At 39.2% G+C, this 18,007-nt stretch overlaps 1 protein-coding gene across 1 annotated transcript in view; it reads left to right on the forward strand.

The window, feature by feature from the left end:
- Positions 1 to 18,007, forward strand: part of LOC5576187 (lachesin) — a 272,529-nt gene that overhangs the window by 53,734 nt on the left and 200,788 nt on the right. The window contains 1 exon segment of the mRNA XM_021851098.1: positions 15,785 to 16,398. Within this exon segment, the coding sequence (XP_021706790.1) occupies positions 16,254 to 16,398 (145 nt within the window). The 5' untranslated portion in view covers positions 15,785 to 16,253.

Raw genomic sequence — 18,007 nt, forward strand, 5'->3', positions numbered from 1 at the left:
TTACTTCTATAGTTTTTGATGTCAATGTGTTATTTATGTAGTTGGACATGCTCTGCATGTGACTTTATCTTGCCAGCTTCTGAAAAGGGTACAAGATGTTGTTGGTAGACGGTCCAAATCTTGACGTTTCAAAACAACCAGAATAACCAAAACATTTCTACAACTGTAGAAAAAGTTCCACTGCGTTGCAGAAATGTTAACAAAGAGAATTCCACCACCTGCTAAGTTTTAAAGGGTCCATTCGCAGCGGTCTCCCAGTAAAAGTTTTTGTAATAAGAACAATGAAGTTTCCTTATCGGACGCAAAATTTTACGCTGAAAACATGATTTTGGATAATTTTGGAATTTCTTATGGTTGTTTATACAGAAGTACATATTTGCGCAACTTAATTTTCTTGCGAATATTTTGAATATGTAGGTAATAATATTTACGTGTGTAAAAAGCCTTAATCCCTTAACCCGTATAGGCCTGAGTGAAAGAAAAATTACTAAAATTCTCACAGCTCAGCGAATACTTAACGGATTTCAATTATATTTTGTTAGTATACTCGTACACATTTCTAGTTTATAAAAGTGGTCAAAAGATCTCTGGAATTTTCCTGCGGCCGGAGTTATTGCGATGGGTCACTGGGTCAGGTCTGGTGACAAGGGTTCGGTGCTTCTTGGCCTCTGGAGGTAGGCAAATTTCAAGTCACAGATAATTTCTAGAATCGGCTATAATGTGGCCACAATATCAAAGAGTTTTAAGAAAAACGCATGAGCGTAAGCCTTCTGATAATCGATTAAATTGAATAATTATGTCAACTGAATTTGATAGATCCTACAAATGACCATTCTCGGGTCCCCAGGATGCCTCAAATTTATGATAAAGTGCTCAATTTGTATCTTAACACCTGTGTCAAGCTTATGGGAACCCATTTTAGTGAACTATTATGTTCGATCTAAACTTTTAGAGATTTCAAACGGTTTAGTACCTAACAAATCTAGTGCCGGTTCTTCAGGGCATTAAGTCCGATTGGCCGCATCTGGTACACTCTAGACGGTGCAAAACTATTTATTTATAATGTTGAATATCAGAACCTAATGAATTATGCAAATTAAAATGATTAACATTGGGAATAAATAAAGATAACTTGGCATGTCCCAAAAAATCGCCTTTTTCTACCCGACTTGACTCAGTAACTCACCGCAATAACTCCGGCAACAGGAGTATTCACGAGTTCCTCTGGCCACTTCTAGAAACTAGATATGTAGGCCAGTATACTGACAAAAAATTATTTGAATCCGTTAAGTATTCGCTGAGTGGTAAAGGTTTAAGTATTTTTTCTTTCACTCAGGCCTATACGGGTTAAAAATGAATGGAGTGTATTGCTCGATTGGGGCGCGTCATATCCATTTACCCCACACAATTTGTATTAGAAACTTTACAAAACTTCAATTGTGATCAGCTTTCAAATATTCGTTAACTAATGGTAGCTTTGAAACACTGCTATTTAGAACAAGTTTTTCGAGATAATGGGCGGTATGAATAAAATGTAGTAAAGTTGGGTTTACTACATTCTCGGTAGTAAAAGCTACATGTGGAACACGAATGGAACATGTTTGTGTCATTTTCCTTTCTACACCTTTCGAACATACTACAAACAACGCGTTGCTATGAATAAACGTGGGATTTATTACTAAGCTACTGGTAGTTAGCTTCTGAGGTTGCTACACATGCTTTGAGGTTGCGTAATTGAATGGAATAATTTACTTTTGAGTAAAAATCATGGGAAAACTATATGAGTTTTGATATATCGGAAGGTATTTTGAGTTTTGCTTAGGAGTTCTGAGGTTATAAAAACATTCGCCCCGCCATTTCTGAGATTCCGGTAAGGTTGCCGGCTGTAGCAATTTTTAATATCCGTGTGATTTCTGGCATTATGATAATTATATTATTTTCTAGGAATTTTGGGATATCGGTGGGAATTCAGATATTTATAAAGTAATTCTGAATTTTACGTGTAAACTCTGACTTGGGACGGTATCTCTGTAACAATCTATGGGATTTCGGTGAGATTCCTGAGAATTATTGTGTGAATATTTGGAATTCTGAAAATTAATCTTTGAAATTATTGTAAAAACCTTTAAGATTCCCTTGATCTCCAGTTTCGATGGAATTTCAAAGCAAAACTTCAATATAAACCTTTTGAATGTCGGTTAATATTTTCTAGATTCCAATGGGATTTTTTTTTTAAATCGAATTTTATTAATTTCAAAAGGAACCCTGGTGTTAAAGGAGAGACCTACCATCGGAGTCACTTCAATTCCCATAAAAATCTCTACATTCTACATTCTAAAAATTACATGAATGCTATCAGAAACCCCACCGAAATAACGAGAATAGCACAGAAACACTTATAATTTCCGGAATTCAACATGCTGTTAAGAAAACACACGGGGAGCGTTAAAATTCTACCGCAATTTCACCAGAATTTCAGTGCTGGTGCTAGGAAATATGTGGTTTCTGTAGAGTGTCCCAGAAAGTATGAGCACGACTTTACCATACTGCCATTTCGAGCCTTATGCAGATAAAAATCTGAACATTTTATTCTTTTACTTATCAAGAGTAGATTTTGATTTTTTAAAGATTTTTTCGCTACCTGTTTGTTGATGGTGATACATTTCTGTAAGCTCTTCTTATCAGTTTTGCAAAAATCGCATTATTTCTGAGTGACTTTGTTGTACACACGCTGGGTCATAACGTACGTTCAATTAAAATCTGAAATAGTTATTTATGCAACAAGTTGCAAAATGATGATTTTTTCAGCGCGAGTTGTACATTTATCCAACGAGGCTCGCCGAGTTGGATAAATACGAGTGCTGAAAAAATCGAGTTTTGCAACGAGTTACATACAACATTTTTTGCTGTTTCGAAAAATTTCATTTCAGCTGGATGAACTCTAAAAGCACAAACAAACATTTCAAGAGAACCCACATGGGCATACAGCCATGCGTGAAACTATGCATTCAGTATTTTTCAATCACGTAGGCTGTGATACAGTAGGTAGTACCCATGAATGTCACAAAATTTCTCCCCCTCATCGGTATCATGCAGTTCTATCCCTATTGGAGGGAAGAACAGGTAAGACAGCACATACAGTAGCTGACTACAAATGCTGGACTATCCGAAATTTTTACCTCACTGTACGACACCGACAATTCTCACCTCACGCCAATCGTACAAGATACCCAAGAATCTGATGCAATTATGCTTATGCTGTGCGGCATGCAAGGCAAGACAAGTTGGTGAGGTATCGACTCGCTCCCATTTGATTATTCTCCTCACGTCACCCGTGGTGAGAACAACTCGTCTCGACTCACTCGCGCAGAATAAGCACAAATGGCATGGAGAGACTGGTTGACGCCTACCAAAATAGTTCTGAAAAGTGATACTTTTCAGCACCGAAAAGAGTGCTGAAAAGTAGCACTTTTCAGCACTGTTTGTTTCGGCAGGAAAAGTAGGCCGTTATGTTGATCAATTTCTCAATGAAAAGTTGATTGATTTGCAACGGAATTGCAAAAAATATATTTATCATTGCCGATACGATAAATGATCAGACATTCACTTATTTAATTGGAAATTATAAACTTAAGTATATAAAATGTGAATAGAAACTAAAAGTCCGAAAAGGTCAATTTTTGGAAGGGTCAAAACCAAGTCTGTATTTATCCAATAAAACATGTAAAAACCTAAAATTAGTGTTGCCTACTTATACAAAAGTATAGATATTTGACATACGTAAATTTGAAATGAAATAATTTTATTCATTTTGAAAATACCTGAAGAGCTATGATTTCGTGAAGTTATCGTATGTAGAGAGAAACATTTGCGATTTTTTAGGATTTTACAAGTTTGCCAAATGTTTTCTAGCAAAGCCAATTATAATTTAAAACAAAAATTCTAGCATTAGAAATTCCCCAAGAAAAAATACAAAAATATGTATGTATGTATGTATGTTTGTATAAAAAAATATTGTGATCCTCGTTATCAAAGTCGTGCCCATACTTTCTGGGACCCCTATAGTTTGATAGCTGTAATCTCAAGATCTCTTCATAAATTTTAAGCTAAAATTCAAAAATTCGTTAAACACTGGCGTTGGCGAAGGCCGAAAACTACCCAGAAAATTCTTTGATGTACCATCATCATATAATTATACACATAAGGGCCCACTCACAAATTTCATAATGCTTTAAGGGGTGGGTGTCTAAAATGGCCAATTTAAGCGTTATGAAATGTATGAACAAGCCCTAAAGAGAATACCAGACTAATCGCAAAATTACACTACAAATCTTGTCAAATTACAGCACATTCATGTTCGAAAGGATTTTTATTTATACCAAAAGTGCAGAAAACATTGTGGATTTTGTTTTTGAGTAGATGCTACATGTAGTAATGTTCAACGTTTTTTATTCATACCACGCAATGATACAACAAAAAATAATAAAAAAGATTTGATAAATTTGCTTCAGTTTTATGTACAATGCGATTTTATGGACAATTTTGAAATCAAAATGTCCACTGAATCGATGTGTACATCTGTATTTGGTTTCGAAAGCTATTTAACACAATCATTCGAAACATCACATACCCTTATTTTTCTTGATTCATTGCTGCCCCATTGTCGGTTCGACTTTTCTTCGCCTACCTTCCGGAGAGGACTTATCTGGTCGTTATTTATATTGTTGGCCCTTTTTCAGTCTCAATGATCATTATTTGCTTGGATGCCTCCGTTTTTTTTTGTTGCTCTTTTCGAAGAGGCTTTGCGCTAGAGTGTTGTTATAGTTACTTATTTCCTCGACCCAGCTGCTCGTTCGCATGCTTCCAGTGTTACTCAAAATCAAGATCTGTTCTATGAAGGAGGGAATTCGTGGAGGAAACGAATATTTTGAGTTCCGTCGATTTTTCCGCTAGTTTATGTTTTCACGGTCATTATGACACGATTTTCGATTACAGCCTCTCAGGCTGTCATCCACAGAGTGGATCCGAATTGCTGGGAACTGCTGGGAACACTGCCATCTATTGGATTCACTTCATCGCCGTCGTCATCGCTTGCTTCTGTGAGTGTTTTTGATTCGTCTTAAGGCTTATTTATGTGCCTCTTCCTTCGCGCCGTATTGATACAGAGGCCTGACTTGAATTCAACTGAACTTAGTCAATAGAACGGAGGAAGGGAAGGTGTGTACCTTTCGATCACACGTCGATAATTTCCCGAAATCATGGCCTTCTGCTGCATTGTGACGGGTCCGGGTGTCAAAACTGGGGAAGGGTGGGATTTAGGAAAGATTTCCCAAAGGATATTGCGTCAGGCAAGTGTGAAGGAACGTGCGGCGGATGGAAAAGTTTGTTATTTACTACGGTTCGATTTATTTTTGTCGGTTTTTTTTTTCGTGCACCTGCATGGGTTGAAAAGCCATACATTCACAAAACAGAAAACAAATATATGAACTGTATATGATGGCTTCTAAAATTTAATAATAGAGAGAGAAGCGAAATACTAATTTAAGGTCTACAGTCAGGGCCTTCCTTAGCCTAGTGGTTAGGTAGGTTTGGACTTTCTCGGCAAAGAATATCATCGTACCTGTCACACGATACACGAATGGGAAAATTGCAACTTTGGCAAAGAAAGCTCTCAGTTAATAACTGTGGAAGTGCTCATTGAACACTTAGTTGAAAAGCAGGCTGTATCCCAGCGAGGACGTTATGCCAAGAAGAAGAAGATATCTGCTATATGTGCACGATGTGGCTTTGTGTATGGCTCATGGTCACCTATGGAAGTTTAGGGCCAGCAGAATCTTCTAGGTGGATACTTCCAATATATTTCCGCAACCATTCTCAAACAGACAAGCACGCGCTCCGCCACGCTCTTCGTCATCGATAGAAGACAGGTACAGCTTTTCCCATCGACATACCGATTCTGCTTTTATTTGGCCATTTCAACGATTTATTTCATTTCTTTTTTTTTTCTACGGAAAAGGGGCCTTCTCGGTAAGCAGCATTCTGTCCGGGATTTATATGGGAGAAACCCAAAAGGGAAGGCCACTCAAAGCCGGGCCGAAGATTTTCGGACTTTTATTTATTGCTTCAACGAAAATGTTCTCTCTTTATTTCGCTTGGGACGTGTGCGCACGTTTCCCACCAGGGGGAGCAGCATCTTTCCTATATTGGACCGTGTGCCTGTCGAACTTCGGTACTTGGTGCGTGTTGAACCGGAAGAACTCGACGAGGTGTGCTCTTGTTCAAGAGGATTAGGATAATTCAGGATTTCTGGAGAAAAAATGGTGGTCTTTGAGAGATAGCGTTCGGTATGAATTTCAACACAATAGGAAATATGAGTAATCGAGCGATTCAAGCACTTTTTAATAGAAAAATCTAATCGAAATAAAAGACTCAATTTCATTTTACACAAAATGAGTACAAAAGACTTCCTATGAAAAAACCACAAGCAAAATTTCCATCCAGAACAGTCTATGCCCTCAGAAAATCTTTTGATCTACCTGCTAAATAAGATCAAAAGCCCCCAAGTCGATTAGTCTCCGGCTCTGTTCGAGAGAATGCACGATTACAAAATTGGTTCTTTCACAAAGGGCTAGAAAGTTATAACTTTTACGCAATCGGGAAATTTTCTTCACTGCGAGACGTAGCAGAACTACAAGGCGTTTCGAGCTGGCAGGTGGATACGGAAGGTGCAAAGAAGAGAGAAATCAAACGCTAACCTAGCTTCGGCATGTGCCTATAGGTGGCCTCACTGTGGGAATATTCCATACAATTTGGCGGTCAAAAATATTTTTTTCCCATTTTAAGTTGTTCTTCTAATCTTCGTGACAATAATTTGATAATCAGTAAAAAAAAGTTGTGAAAAAATGTAATATAATGATCACTGATACAAATAATGTATTTAGACTACTTTTTTAATTAACGTGGCTAATATCACTATATAAATGAAGAGAATCGAAAAAATAGATTTGAGTATTGGACCTTTTGACCCAAAGAACTTGCAGTGAATGCGAGTAACTGACACTGAACAAGACTGCGAGTGGTATTCGAAATACGCGTATCTGTAAAAAAAAGTAATTAGGAGGAATTATGAGGAACCTTCCAGGAGAAACTGTGGTGGAAATTCGAAATAATTCCAAATGGAGCTCCGGAGGAAAATTTTAGGTATTACTGGGTGAATTTACGCGTTGAAAGAAGTGTAGAGGAATTTCTAGATGAATACTGGAAGAATTCATGGTGGAATTCCGGAGGAAGTTCTAAGGAATTTCTGGATGAAATTCAGAGAAACTTCCGGTGGAAATCCGGAAGATTTTGTGGATGGCCTTAAAACAATTCTGGAGGAACTCCTGAGGAATTACACGAGGAACTCTGAATTCTGGCTACTGCTGTTTCTTTGTAAAATTCCGAAGGAATTTGTACGTTTGTTAAGCTCCGAAAGAAATTTTGCGGAGGAACTCTGAAGAAATTTCCAAAGAAGCCATCCAAAGAAGAATTCCGAAGAAACTCTTGGGTGAACTATGGACTAAACCCTAGAGAAACTCTAAAAGAATTCTTCGAGGAACTCCGGAGCTTCTGGAGGAACTTCGAAGAAATTCCTGGAGGAAATTCGAAGGAGTTTAAGATGGAGCTCCGTAGGAACTTTCCAAGAGAAACATTTGAGGAAAATCGAAGGATTTCCAGATGGAGATCTGGAGAAATTTTTCAGAAATTACTGGATTAAATACATAGGAATCGCTGAAGGAACTTCTGGGGAAATTCTGGTAGAATTCCCGATGGAAATCTGGAGGAGTTGCTAGATGAAATTCAGAGGAAGTTCCGTAGGAAATACGGAAGAATTTCTGGATGACCTTAAAAAAATCTGGGGGAACTACGAAGGAAACACACGAGTAACTCTGGATCAATTCCCGGGGGAAGTCTAGAGGAACTCCTAGTGGAACTCCGGAAAATTCCCAAGGAAATCTAAAGAATTCCTGGGGAAAATAAAAAAAAAATCCAGGATGAACTATGGAGGAAATCCGAAGGAATTCGAGAAGGAGCTCCTAAACAATTCCCGGAAGAAATCTGAAGGGATTCCCGAAAAAACTCCGAAGAAATTCTATGAGGCTTTCTAAAGAACCTCGTGGAGAACCTCCAAAGGAACTTCCACAGGGACTTCCAAGCAATTGCTGGAAGAACTGCAGGATTATTTTTAGAGAACTCCGGAGGAATTCCTAACGGAAGTATGGAGGAAATTCCGAAGGATTTCTGCAAAAAATCCTTGAGGAGCGGCGAGAAATTTCTTGAGGTTATCCGAGGAATTTCTGAAGGTAATCCGAGCAATTTATAGAGGAACTCTGGAAGAATTCCGGGTGAATCCATGAAGGAAATCGAAAGGAATTCTCGATGGAGCTTGGAAGGAATTTCTAATGAAACTCCAAAGAAATTTCGTGGGAACCCTGAAGGAATTTCCAGAGGAACTCTGGAGGAAATCCATAGATGAATTCCTGGAGCAAATGCTAGGAGAAATTTTATGAGGGAATCCCGGAGAGATTGCTCCCAAAAATTTGTGGAGGAAATTTAGCATTTACTGGGGGAATTTTGAAGGCGTTCCTTTAGGAAGCGTTCTTGGAGAAACTCCGAATGCGTTTCTGGAAAATTCCTGGAGAAACTATGGAAGAAATTTGAAGTAAATGATGATGAAACTCCGGAAGACTTTTCCTGGAATTACTGAATGGAATCCAGAGGAATCGCTGAAGGAACTCCAAAGGAATTACCGTTGAAAATCCCGGTGAAAATCCGGAGGAATTTCTGAAACAAAGATGAATGAAATTCAGATAAATTTTCTAAGGAAATCCGGAAGAATTTTTGGATGACCTTGAAAAAAATCTGGAGAAATTCCGGAGGAATGACACGTGGAACTCTGTAGGAATCCCAGGAATTTCCGGAGAAACTCTTGAGAAGTTTCCTGAAGAACTCTGGAGGAATTCCTCTAGGAAATGTAGGGATATTTTCGAAGTAATGCCGAAGAATTCCTAGAGAAATTCCAAAATAATCCAGGATAAACTACGGAGGAAATCCAAAAAAAAAATCCTGGTGGAGCTTCTAAGGAACTTCCGGAGGAAATCTGAAGGAATTCTCCAAGGAACTCCGAAAAACTTCCATGAAGAACTCCGAAGAAATTTCATGAGGTACTCTGCAGGATCTCTAAAGGAATACATTCAGGGACTCCAAAGAAAATGGTAGAGGAACTGCCGGGTAAATTTTAGAGAAACTCCAGAGAAATTCTTGAAGGAGATATGGAGGACATACCAGAGAAACTTTAGACGATCTTCAAAGGAATTCCTGGAGGAGCTCAGAGGAGTATCTCAGAGGATTTCTGGAGGAAAGAATTCCTAGAGAATACACGGAGCAAATTCGAAGGAATTCTCGATGGAGCTCCGACGGAGCTCCCGTAGTAACTACGGTGGAATTTTTGAAGGAACTTTGAAGAAATCCCCGGTAGAGATCCGAAAGGATTTCCGGTGAAATTACTGAAAGAATTCGTGAACAAATTCCGAAGGAATTTCTTGAGGAACTACGAAGAAATTCCTGTTAACTCTGAAGGAATTTCCGGAGGAACTCTAGAAAATTCCCGGAGGAATTCCACGAGGGAATTTCCGGAACAAATCTTTAAATAAAATCTTGGAGGGAACCCCGAAGGAATTGTTGTAAGAAATCTTCGCAGAAATTTCTGGAGGGAATCCCCAAAGGGATTCCTAATGGAAATCTTATGAGAAAATCCTGGAGAAAACCTAGAGAAAAACCCGGAGAAATTCCTGGTGGAAACCTTAAGAAGAATTCCTTAAGGAAATCCCCGGATGAATTCTTGGAGCAAATCCCCGAAGAAATTTCTTAATGAAATCAAGGGAGAAATTCGTGGGATCTTCTTCTTCTTCTTGGCATTAACGTCCTCACTGGGACAAAGCCTGCTTCTCAGCTTAGTGTTCTTATGAGCACTTCCACAGTTATGAACTGAGAGCTTTCTTTACCAATGTTGCCATTTTTGCATTCGTATATCGTGTGGCAGGTACGATGGTACTCTATGCCCAGGGAAGTCAAGGAAATTTCCATTACGAAAAGATCCTGGACCGACCGGGAATCGAACCCAGACACCTTCAGCATGGCTTTGCTTTGTAGTCGCGGACTCTAACCACTCGGCTAAGGAAGGCTCTTGGAGGAAATCTTCTTCCTTGGAGAATCTTCAAAGGAATTTTTGGAGGAGCTCCGAGGCATATCGGGGGGAATCTGAGGAATTCCTAGAGGAAAGAATTCCTGGAGAATCCACGGAGCAAATTCGAAGGAATTCTCGGTAGAGCTCCGAAAAAATTTACAGTAAAATTTGCTGACAGAATTCATGAAAAAAATCTTGAGGAACTACGAAAAAATTCCAGGAAACTCTGAATAAATTTCCGGAGGTATCTCTGGAGGTAATCCACAAAGCAATTCCTGGAGGAAATTCCCGGACGAATTCCATGAGGAAATCCCGGAGAAATTTCTGAAGGAAATCTTCGGAAGAAATGCTGCAGGAAATCCCGGAAGAATTGATGTAAAAAATCTCCGCAGAAGATTCTGGAGAAAATCCCCGGAAGAATATCTGGTGGAAATCACATGAAAATATCCTGGAGGAAATCCCCGGATAAATTCCTGGCAGAAATCTTAAGAGGAATTCCTTAAGGAAATCCCCGGATGAATTCCTAGAGGCAACCCCGGAGGAACGGCTGTAAGAAATCTTCGCATAAATTTCTGGATGAAATCTTCGTAGGAATTCCTGTTCAGAATTCTCAAACTAAAATTCCCGAACGAAATCTTGGGAGGAATTCCAGGAACAAATCTTCGGATGAATTCCGAATTGAAGGAAATCCACGGAGGAATTCATAGCTGAAACATTAAAATAATTTTCTGGAGGAAATAGTAAGAGATATTTCTTGAGGAAATCCCCGGAAAAAATCTTGCAGCAAATCCTCAGAGAAATTCCTGGTATAAATTTCCAGAGAAAATCCTAGAAGGAATGAAATTCATGGAGAAATTCCTAGTGGAAATCCTGTTAGACACATCGGAGGAACTTCGGTTGAATTCCTTGAAAAGCTCTTGGAGATTTCTGCAGGAAGACTTCGTTGAAAATCATAGAGAATCGTGGTGGAATCCTTGGATGAAATGCTTAAGAAATTCCTAAAAGATTCCCGAAGATATAACATGTTGATTCCTGGAAGTGATTCTGTAAAAATTTCTGATGAGATTCAGAGAGAATCTCTAATGAGGGTCTGAGAGAATCTCGAATGAGAATTTGAGAGAATCTCTAATGATATTCTGTGAGAATTTCTTATGACATTCTGTAAGAATCTCTAATGAAATTCTGTGAAAATCCCCTATGAGATTCTGAGAGAATCTCTGATGAGATTCTGAGAGAATCTCTGATGAGATTCTGAGAGAATCTCTGATGAGATTTTGAGAGAATCTCTCATGAGATTCTGAGAGAATCCCGATAAGATTCTGAGAGAATCTCGGATGAGATTCTGAGAGAATCTCGGATGAGATTCTGAGAGAATCTCGGATGAGATTCTGAGAGAATCTCGGATGAAATTCTGAGAGAATCTCGGATGAGATTCTAAGAGAATCTCGGATGAGATTCTGAGAGAATCTCGGATGAGATTCTGAGAGAATCTCGGATGAGATTCTGAGAGAATCTCGGATGAGATTCTGAGAGAATCTCGGATGAGATTCTGAGAGAATCTCGGATGAGATTCTGAGAGAATCTCGGATGAGATTCTGAGAGAATCTCGGATGAGATTCTGAGAGAATCTCGGATGAGATTCTGAGAGAATCTCGGATGAGATTCTGAGAGAATCTCGGATGAGATTCTGAGAGAATCTCCGATGAGATTCTGAGAGAATCTCCGATGAGATTCTGAGAGAATCTCCGATGAGATTCTGAGAGAATCTCCGATGAGATTCTGAGAGAATCTCCGATGAGATTCTGAGAGAATCTCCGATGAGATTCTGAGAGAATCTCCGATGAGATTCTGAAAGAATCTCCGATGAGATTCTGAAAGAATCTCCGATGAGATTCTGAGAGAATCTCCGATGAGATTCTGAGAGAATCTCCGATGAGATTCTGAGAGAATCTCCGATGAGAGAATCTCTGATGAGATTCTGATAGAATCTCCGATGAGATTTTGAGAGAATCTTGGATGAGATTCTGAGAGAATCTCGGATGAGATTCTGAGAGAATCTCGGATGAGATTCTGAGAGAATCTCGGATGAGATTCTGAGAGAATCTCGGATGAGATTCTGAGAGAATCTCGGATGAGATTCTGAGAGAATCTCGGATGAGATTCTGAGAGAATCTCGGATGAAATTCTGAGAGAATCTCGGATGAGATTCTGAGAGAATCTCGGATGAGATTCTGAGAGAATCTCGGATGAGATTCTGAGAGAATCTCGGATGAGATTCTGAGAGAATCTCGGATGAGATTCTGAGAGAATCTCGGATGAGATTCTGAGAGAATCTCGGATGAGATTCTGAGAGAATCTCGGATGAGATTCTGAGAGAATCTCGGATGAGATTCTGAGAGAATCTCCGATGAGATTCTGAGAGAATCTCCGATGAGATTCTGAGAGAATCTCCGATGAGATTCTGAGAGAATCTCCGATGAGATTCTGAGAGAATCTCCGATGAGATTCTGAGAGAATCTCCGATGAGATTCTGAGAGAATCTCCGAATCTCCGATGAGATTCTGAGAGAATCTCCGATGAGATTCTGAGAGAATCTCCGATGAGATTCTGAGAGAATCTCCGATGAGAGAATCTCTGATGAGATTCTGATAGAATCTCCGATGAGATTTTGAGAGAATCTTGGATGAGATTCTGAGAGAATCTCGGATGAGATTCTGAGAGAATCTCGGATGAGATTCTGAGAGAATCTCGGATGAGATTCTGAGAGAATCTCGGATGAGATTCTGAGAGAATCTCGGATGAGATTCTGAGAGAATCTCGGATGAGATTCTGAGAGAATCTCGGATGAGATTCTGAGAGAATCTCGGATGAGATTCTGAGAGAATCTCGGATGAGATTCTGAGAGAATCTCGGATGAGATTCTGAGAGAATCTCGGATGAGATTCTGAGAGAATCTCGGATGAGATTCTGAGAGAATCTCGGATGAGATTCTGAGAGAATCTCCGATGAGATTCTGAGAGAATCTCGGATAAGACTGAAAGAATCTCGGATGAGATTCTGAGAGAATCTCGGATGAGATTCTGAGAGAATCTCCGATGAGATCCTGAGAGAATCTCTGATGAGATTCTGAGAGAATCTCTGATGAGATTTTGAGAGAATCTCTGATGAGATTCTAAGAGAATCTCGGATGAGATTCTGAGAGAATCTCGGATGAGATTCTGAGAGAATCTCGGATGTGATTATGAGAGAATCTCTAATGAGATTCTGAGAGAATCTCTGATGAGATTTTGAGATAATCTCTGATGAGATTCTGAGAGAATCCATAATGAGATTCTGAGAGAATTTCTGATGAGATTCTGAGATAATCTCTGATGAGATTCTTGGAGAATCTCTGATGAGATTCTGAGAGAATCTCTAATGATATGAGATTTTGGGAGGATCTCCAATGAGATTCTGTTAGAATTTTTATTGAGATTCTGATAGAATCTGGAGCGAGATTCTGTAACCATTCCGAGTAAAATTCTGAGGTAATCTCGAGTTTGATTCTGAGAGCATCTTGAATGAGATTTTTAAAACATCTTGAATTCTGATGAAATTCCGCCGAAATCTCGAATAACTCGAGAGAATCTCGAGAATGAATATGAAAAATACATCTAGTTCCACAAAATTTCGGGGGAAATTTTAAGAGAACTTTGAGTGAGATTTTGGGAAAATCTCGACCGAGATACAGAGCAAATCTTTCATGAGATTTTGAGAGAATCTCTAATGAGATTCTGAGAGAATCTTACATGAGATTCTGAAAGCATCTCTTATAAGATTCTTTGAACATCTCTTATAAGATTCTGTAGTGAGATTCTGCTTTCCCGAGTCGGATTTTTAGTTATTTGACATTGATTCTGAAAGCACCTCAAATGAGATTCTGAAAACATATCAAGTTAAATGCTGAAAGAATGCGAATTTTTAAAAATTTTGTATGAAATTCTTGGAAAATCTTAAATATGTTCAGAGAGAATCTCGAGTGGTACTTTGTGAGTACCTGGAGTGAAAAATCTGTATTATTAAAACAACAACACATTTTACTCTGATATTCGAGGAATACCTTCATAGAGGCATTAGCTATGAAACGATGAACAAGAAAAACGTATCAAAGTTAATAATTGTTCCTATTGTTTGGCCACCTCATCGCCCACAGTGCGGTGTACGGGAGTTCGATTCAATGATGTATGGTATAGGATTGGAGGTATGAGAAGAATGTCGGCAGATGACAACTTTTCCTGCTCGAAATAGACGGGAAACGTGTGTGTGGGAGGAGGCCGACGTGACTGCTGGTGCTGCTGCGTTTGATAACGATGATTTTCTTCTCCTTCACTGTCTCGGCACGATATAATCGATCTTTGAGTTGTCGATTTCTGTTGCTTCTTGTTATTTTTCCATCAGGTTGCTATCGTTGCCTGGGAGGAATTGTTGCGAGATGAGGTACTCGTCTTGTGGGTGTAGACTGAGGAAACTTTCTCCAAATGAAACAATTTCATTCTTCCGTATGCTAGGAGGCATGATGGTAAGTGATATGGTTAGACTGATGTACAATAATTGTATGATGGGGAATTTCGATCGATACGATTGAAGTCTTATAGTGAATTCTACATTCAATTAACCACATACTCCGTTGAGATTGAATGAGATGTTTAGAGAAAATCGGATCAAAGTATGGAACACTTTCAGGGAATCTTGAGTAAGATACTGAAAGAATGTCAATTATGGAGGAATCTCGAAAATAATTCTTATAGAATCTGGAGCATTAGTCTCACTAAATCTTACAGGGAGATATTGATTCATTCGGGTGAGATTCTAAAAGATTCTCAGATGAGACTCTGAAAGTGAGATTCTGAGAAAATCTCGAATGAGATTCTGAGAGAATCGATCTGAGATTTTGAGTGAATCTCGTTAGAGATTCTGAGAAAATCTCATTGGAGAATCTCAAACATATTCGTTTGACGTTTGACATTCTGTTAGAAACTCGTTTGAGATTCTGATGGAGCTTCTGATGATATTCTGATAATTTCAGTAGTTCCAAGGATAAATAACAAAGGTCCTGATGGAAGTCAGGATCGATTGAAACCAAAGATGTCTTGCACGTGTTTGATAAACGTACCCTTTCACTCTACGAATCCGATTGAGAGACAAGTGTTACTAAATTATTGATAGGTTCATTTCCTTCATGTTCCATTTCAGACAAGAAGGACGGGGCTGTCAATTTGGCGAAGAAACTGGATGGGGAACCGTAATTCTGTCCTAGTTACCAGTCAGTCAATGGCAACCTTCTCCGGCTCATGGCCTTCTTTGTTGGACAGGCGCTGATGTAAGCGATAAAAATGAGAGAATGAAAGGTTGTGGGGCTTGCTTCGATTCCAGCTAGAATTAATGAGCATTTTCATCCGTTTTGGTGTGGGTTCTTTTTCTATCCTTTCTCAAAGGAATTGGGTGAAAAATTCCCACAAAATTCAACCTACCAAAAAAAAAACTAAGACAAATAAACTTCAATTTTCTGCATCTTTTCAGACATTGCTGATCAGAACGAACGGAATCCCCGCCAGTGATAAAGTGTGATCATCAAAGTGAGAGAAACACTATTAACTCCATGGGAAAAAGAAGAAGGCACCAATCAGAGGTCCCGACCTTCTGGGACTTGTGAACAAACCGAACAACGCCTCGAAGATAGTGCCAGAACCAACAAAAGAGAGAAAGCAAACGGAAAAATGTGTCAATAAAGTGTGAAACTTTCGTTCGCATGTTTGGTTTTATTCCATTTCCAGCGAAGGATCCCCAGTTGGCCGTGGGGTGAGAAAATTTAAGAAACTCGCCTACTATATACCCTTTGCTGCATGGCGAGTGGGCTACTGCTGTAGGTTTGGTTCTAGCTCATCTGGAAAGCAAAGTAAAGAAAAGAGTATCGCAAAATAAATAGAAGGGATCCGTTCGGCTCACCCACCGCCGCTTGGAGGGTCGAAAACGTGTTTGGAATTTCAAAATGGTGATCGCTTGGATGACAACCACGGCCGTGAGAAAGCGAAGGAGGAGGACGATGACGACGACCACGACCAAACGAAATCCAGCGGCCACCGGAGCCGGACTGCTGCTGTTCTGGCTTGGACTACTGGCCATGCTGGTGAACGGTAAGTGTACCCGAATAAAACATTTTTTTTATAACATTTTGCAACAGTATTGTTCGATATATCAAAAATACATCATATTGTATTAATGACAAAACAACTAAATGGAGCAGTGATGGTATTCTTATTTTTTTTATTATTTATTGCTCTACAATATTCAAACAAAATATCTATATTTTGGAGAGCAAGACTTGTTGAATACCCAGATTGGTTGGAACGAATTGAATTTTTTACACGTAAAAGTTGATGAGTGGTTGAATGCTCATGTCGGAATACGAACTGTTCATTGGCAAAAATTGAATAGCCTTGAGCTGAAAATCTCTCTAGTAAAGAATCAATATAAATAAAAATTGAAGATTCGTTGATGGGGAAAGACACTGCCTAATATCGGGACTCATACTTCTAATCAGGTATTGCAGACTTCGCTCCCATTTGATTTTGAAGCACGATCAAAGCAAGTGAAGATAAACATCCCATCTGTTGCGGTCCACGATCCAATGTATCGCAAGTAGTAACAAGTCTGATAAATAGAAGCAGCGAACGAGAGCCCCAAAGAGAGAGCGATGATAAAATCCTCGCTTGTTTACCGTTGGGGGTAGTATTTTACTTTACTGGAACAATGAACAATCTCCGAACTTCCGGTAGCAATAGTTTCCCCCAGGTTTGGAGCTTGTTTAGAGGGGTTTTTTCATACACTGCTATCCCCTCGATCTGATCGAAGTTGTAGCAGTAGGTATACGATAAACAGTCTCTCATAATCTGCTGCATATTATGGTAGTTACAGAGAGCGATACGTGAGAGATTCTTTCTATTTTCTCTGGATTCAATCCTTAATCCTAATTTTTCTAATACTCATGAAGGAAATTCAGCGCTTTAACAAGTATGTCATGAAGTACGCACTACAATCAAAACAAGCCACTTGTAAGAAACAACATGCAAATCATGTATAATTTACAGTTTTTGGCATGATAAAAATTACTGAGATGTGCAGAGTTGTGTTTGATCCTTCGATCTTGACGCTTGCTCCTGCGGGGGCGGGCGATGAGGGCAGGATCAGGATGTCGCGCGTCGTTCGCGGATCGTAGTAGTTAGTAGTGTCGCGTCGTCTTGGTCCTGCGTGGGCGAGTGATGAACACTTATTCGCGTACAATGCGATAACCAAATTATTTCGCGATTTCGATTAGGCGTGATTATATCATGGATCTCATCATCAATTATTGGCGACTCCCAGATCTATACCTTATCCCACTAATCCAATACCCTTTCCATGACAGCTGTGGAGATGCAGAGGTATACTCAGTCTCTAGCAACAACGGTTGTCTAACTAATATTCCTTCTCTTCCCCGATGACCACGGAGTAGCAACTACGAATTGTACGGTCATGTATGCTCATGATGTTTATTAAATTACTGAGATGTGCAATTGACCATTTAAGTTTTGATCAATGCCTGTGTGACTCGAAAATTTGGGTTATAAGATCTAAATAGCGATTACTGATGGATTAGAAAAATTGAAGTCACGATTGTTTTGCATGTTGTAGGGTAACTTCTGCGAGAAGTAAACTGAAGGCAAATCATTATAGATAATAGTCTTGGTAGGCAAATCTGCAATA

The sequence above is a fragment of the Aedes aegypti genome, chromosome 3, assembly GCF_002204515.2.
Source record: "Aedes aegypti strain LVP_AGWG chromosome 3, AaegL5.0 Primary Assembly, whole genome shotgun sequence".
Taxonomy (NCBI): domain Eukaryota; kingdom Metazoa; phylum Arthropoda; class Insecta; order Diptera; family Culicidae; genus Aedes; species Aedes aegypti.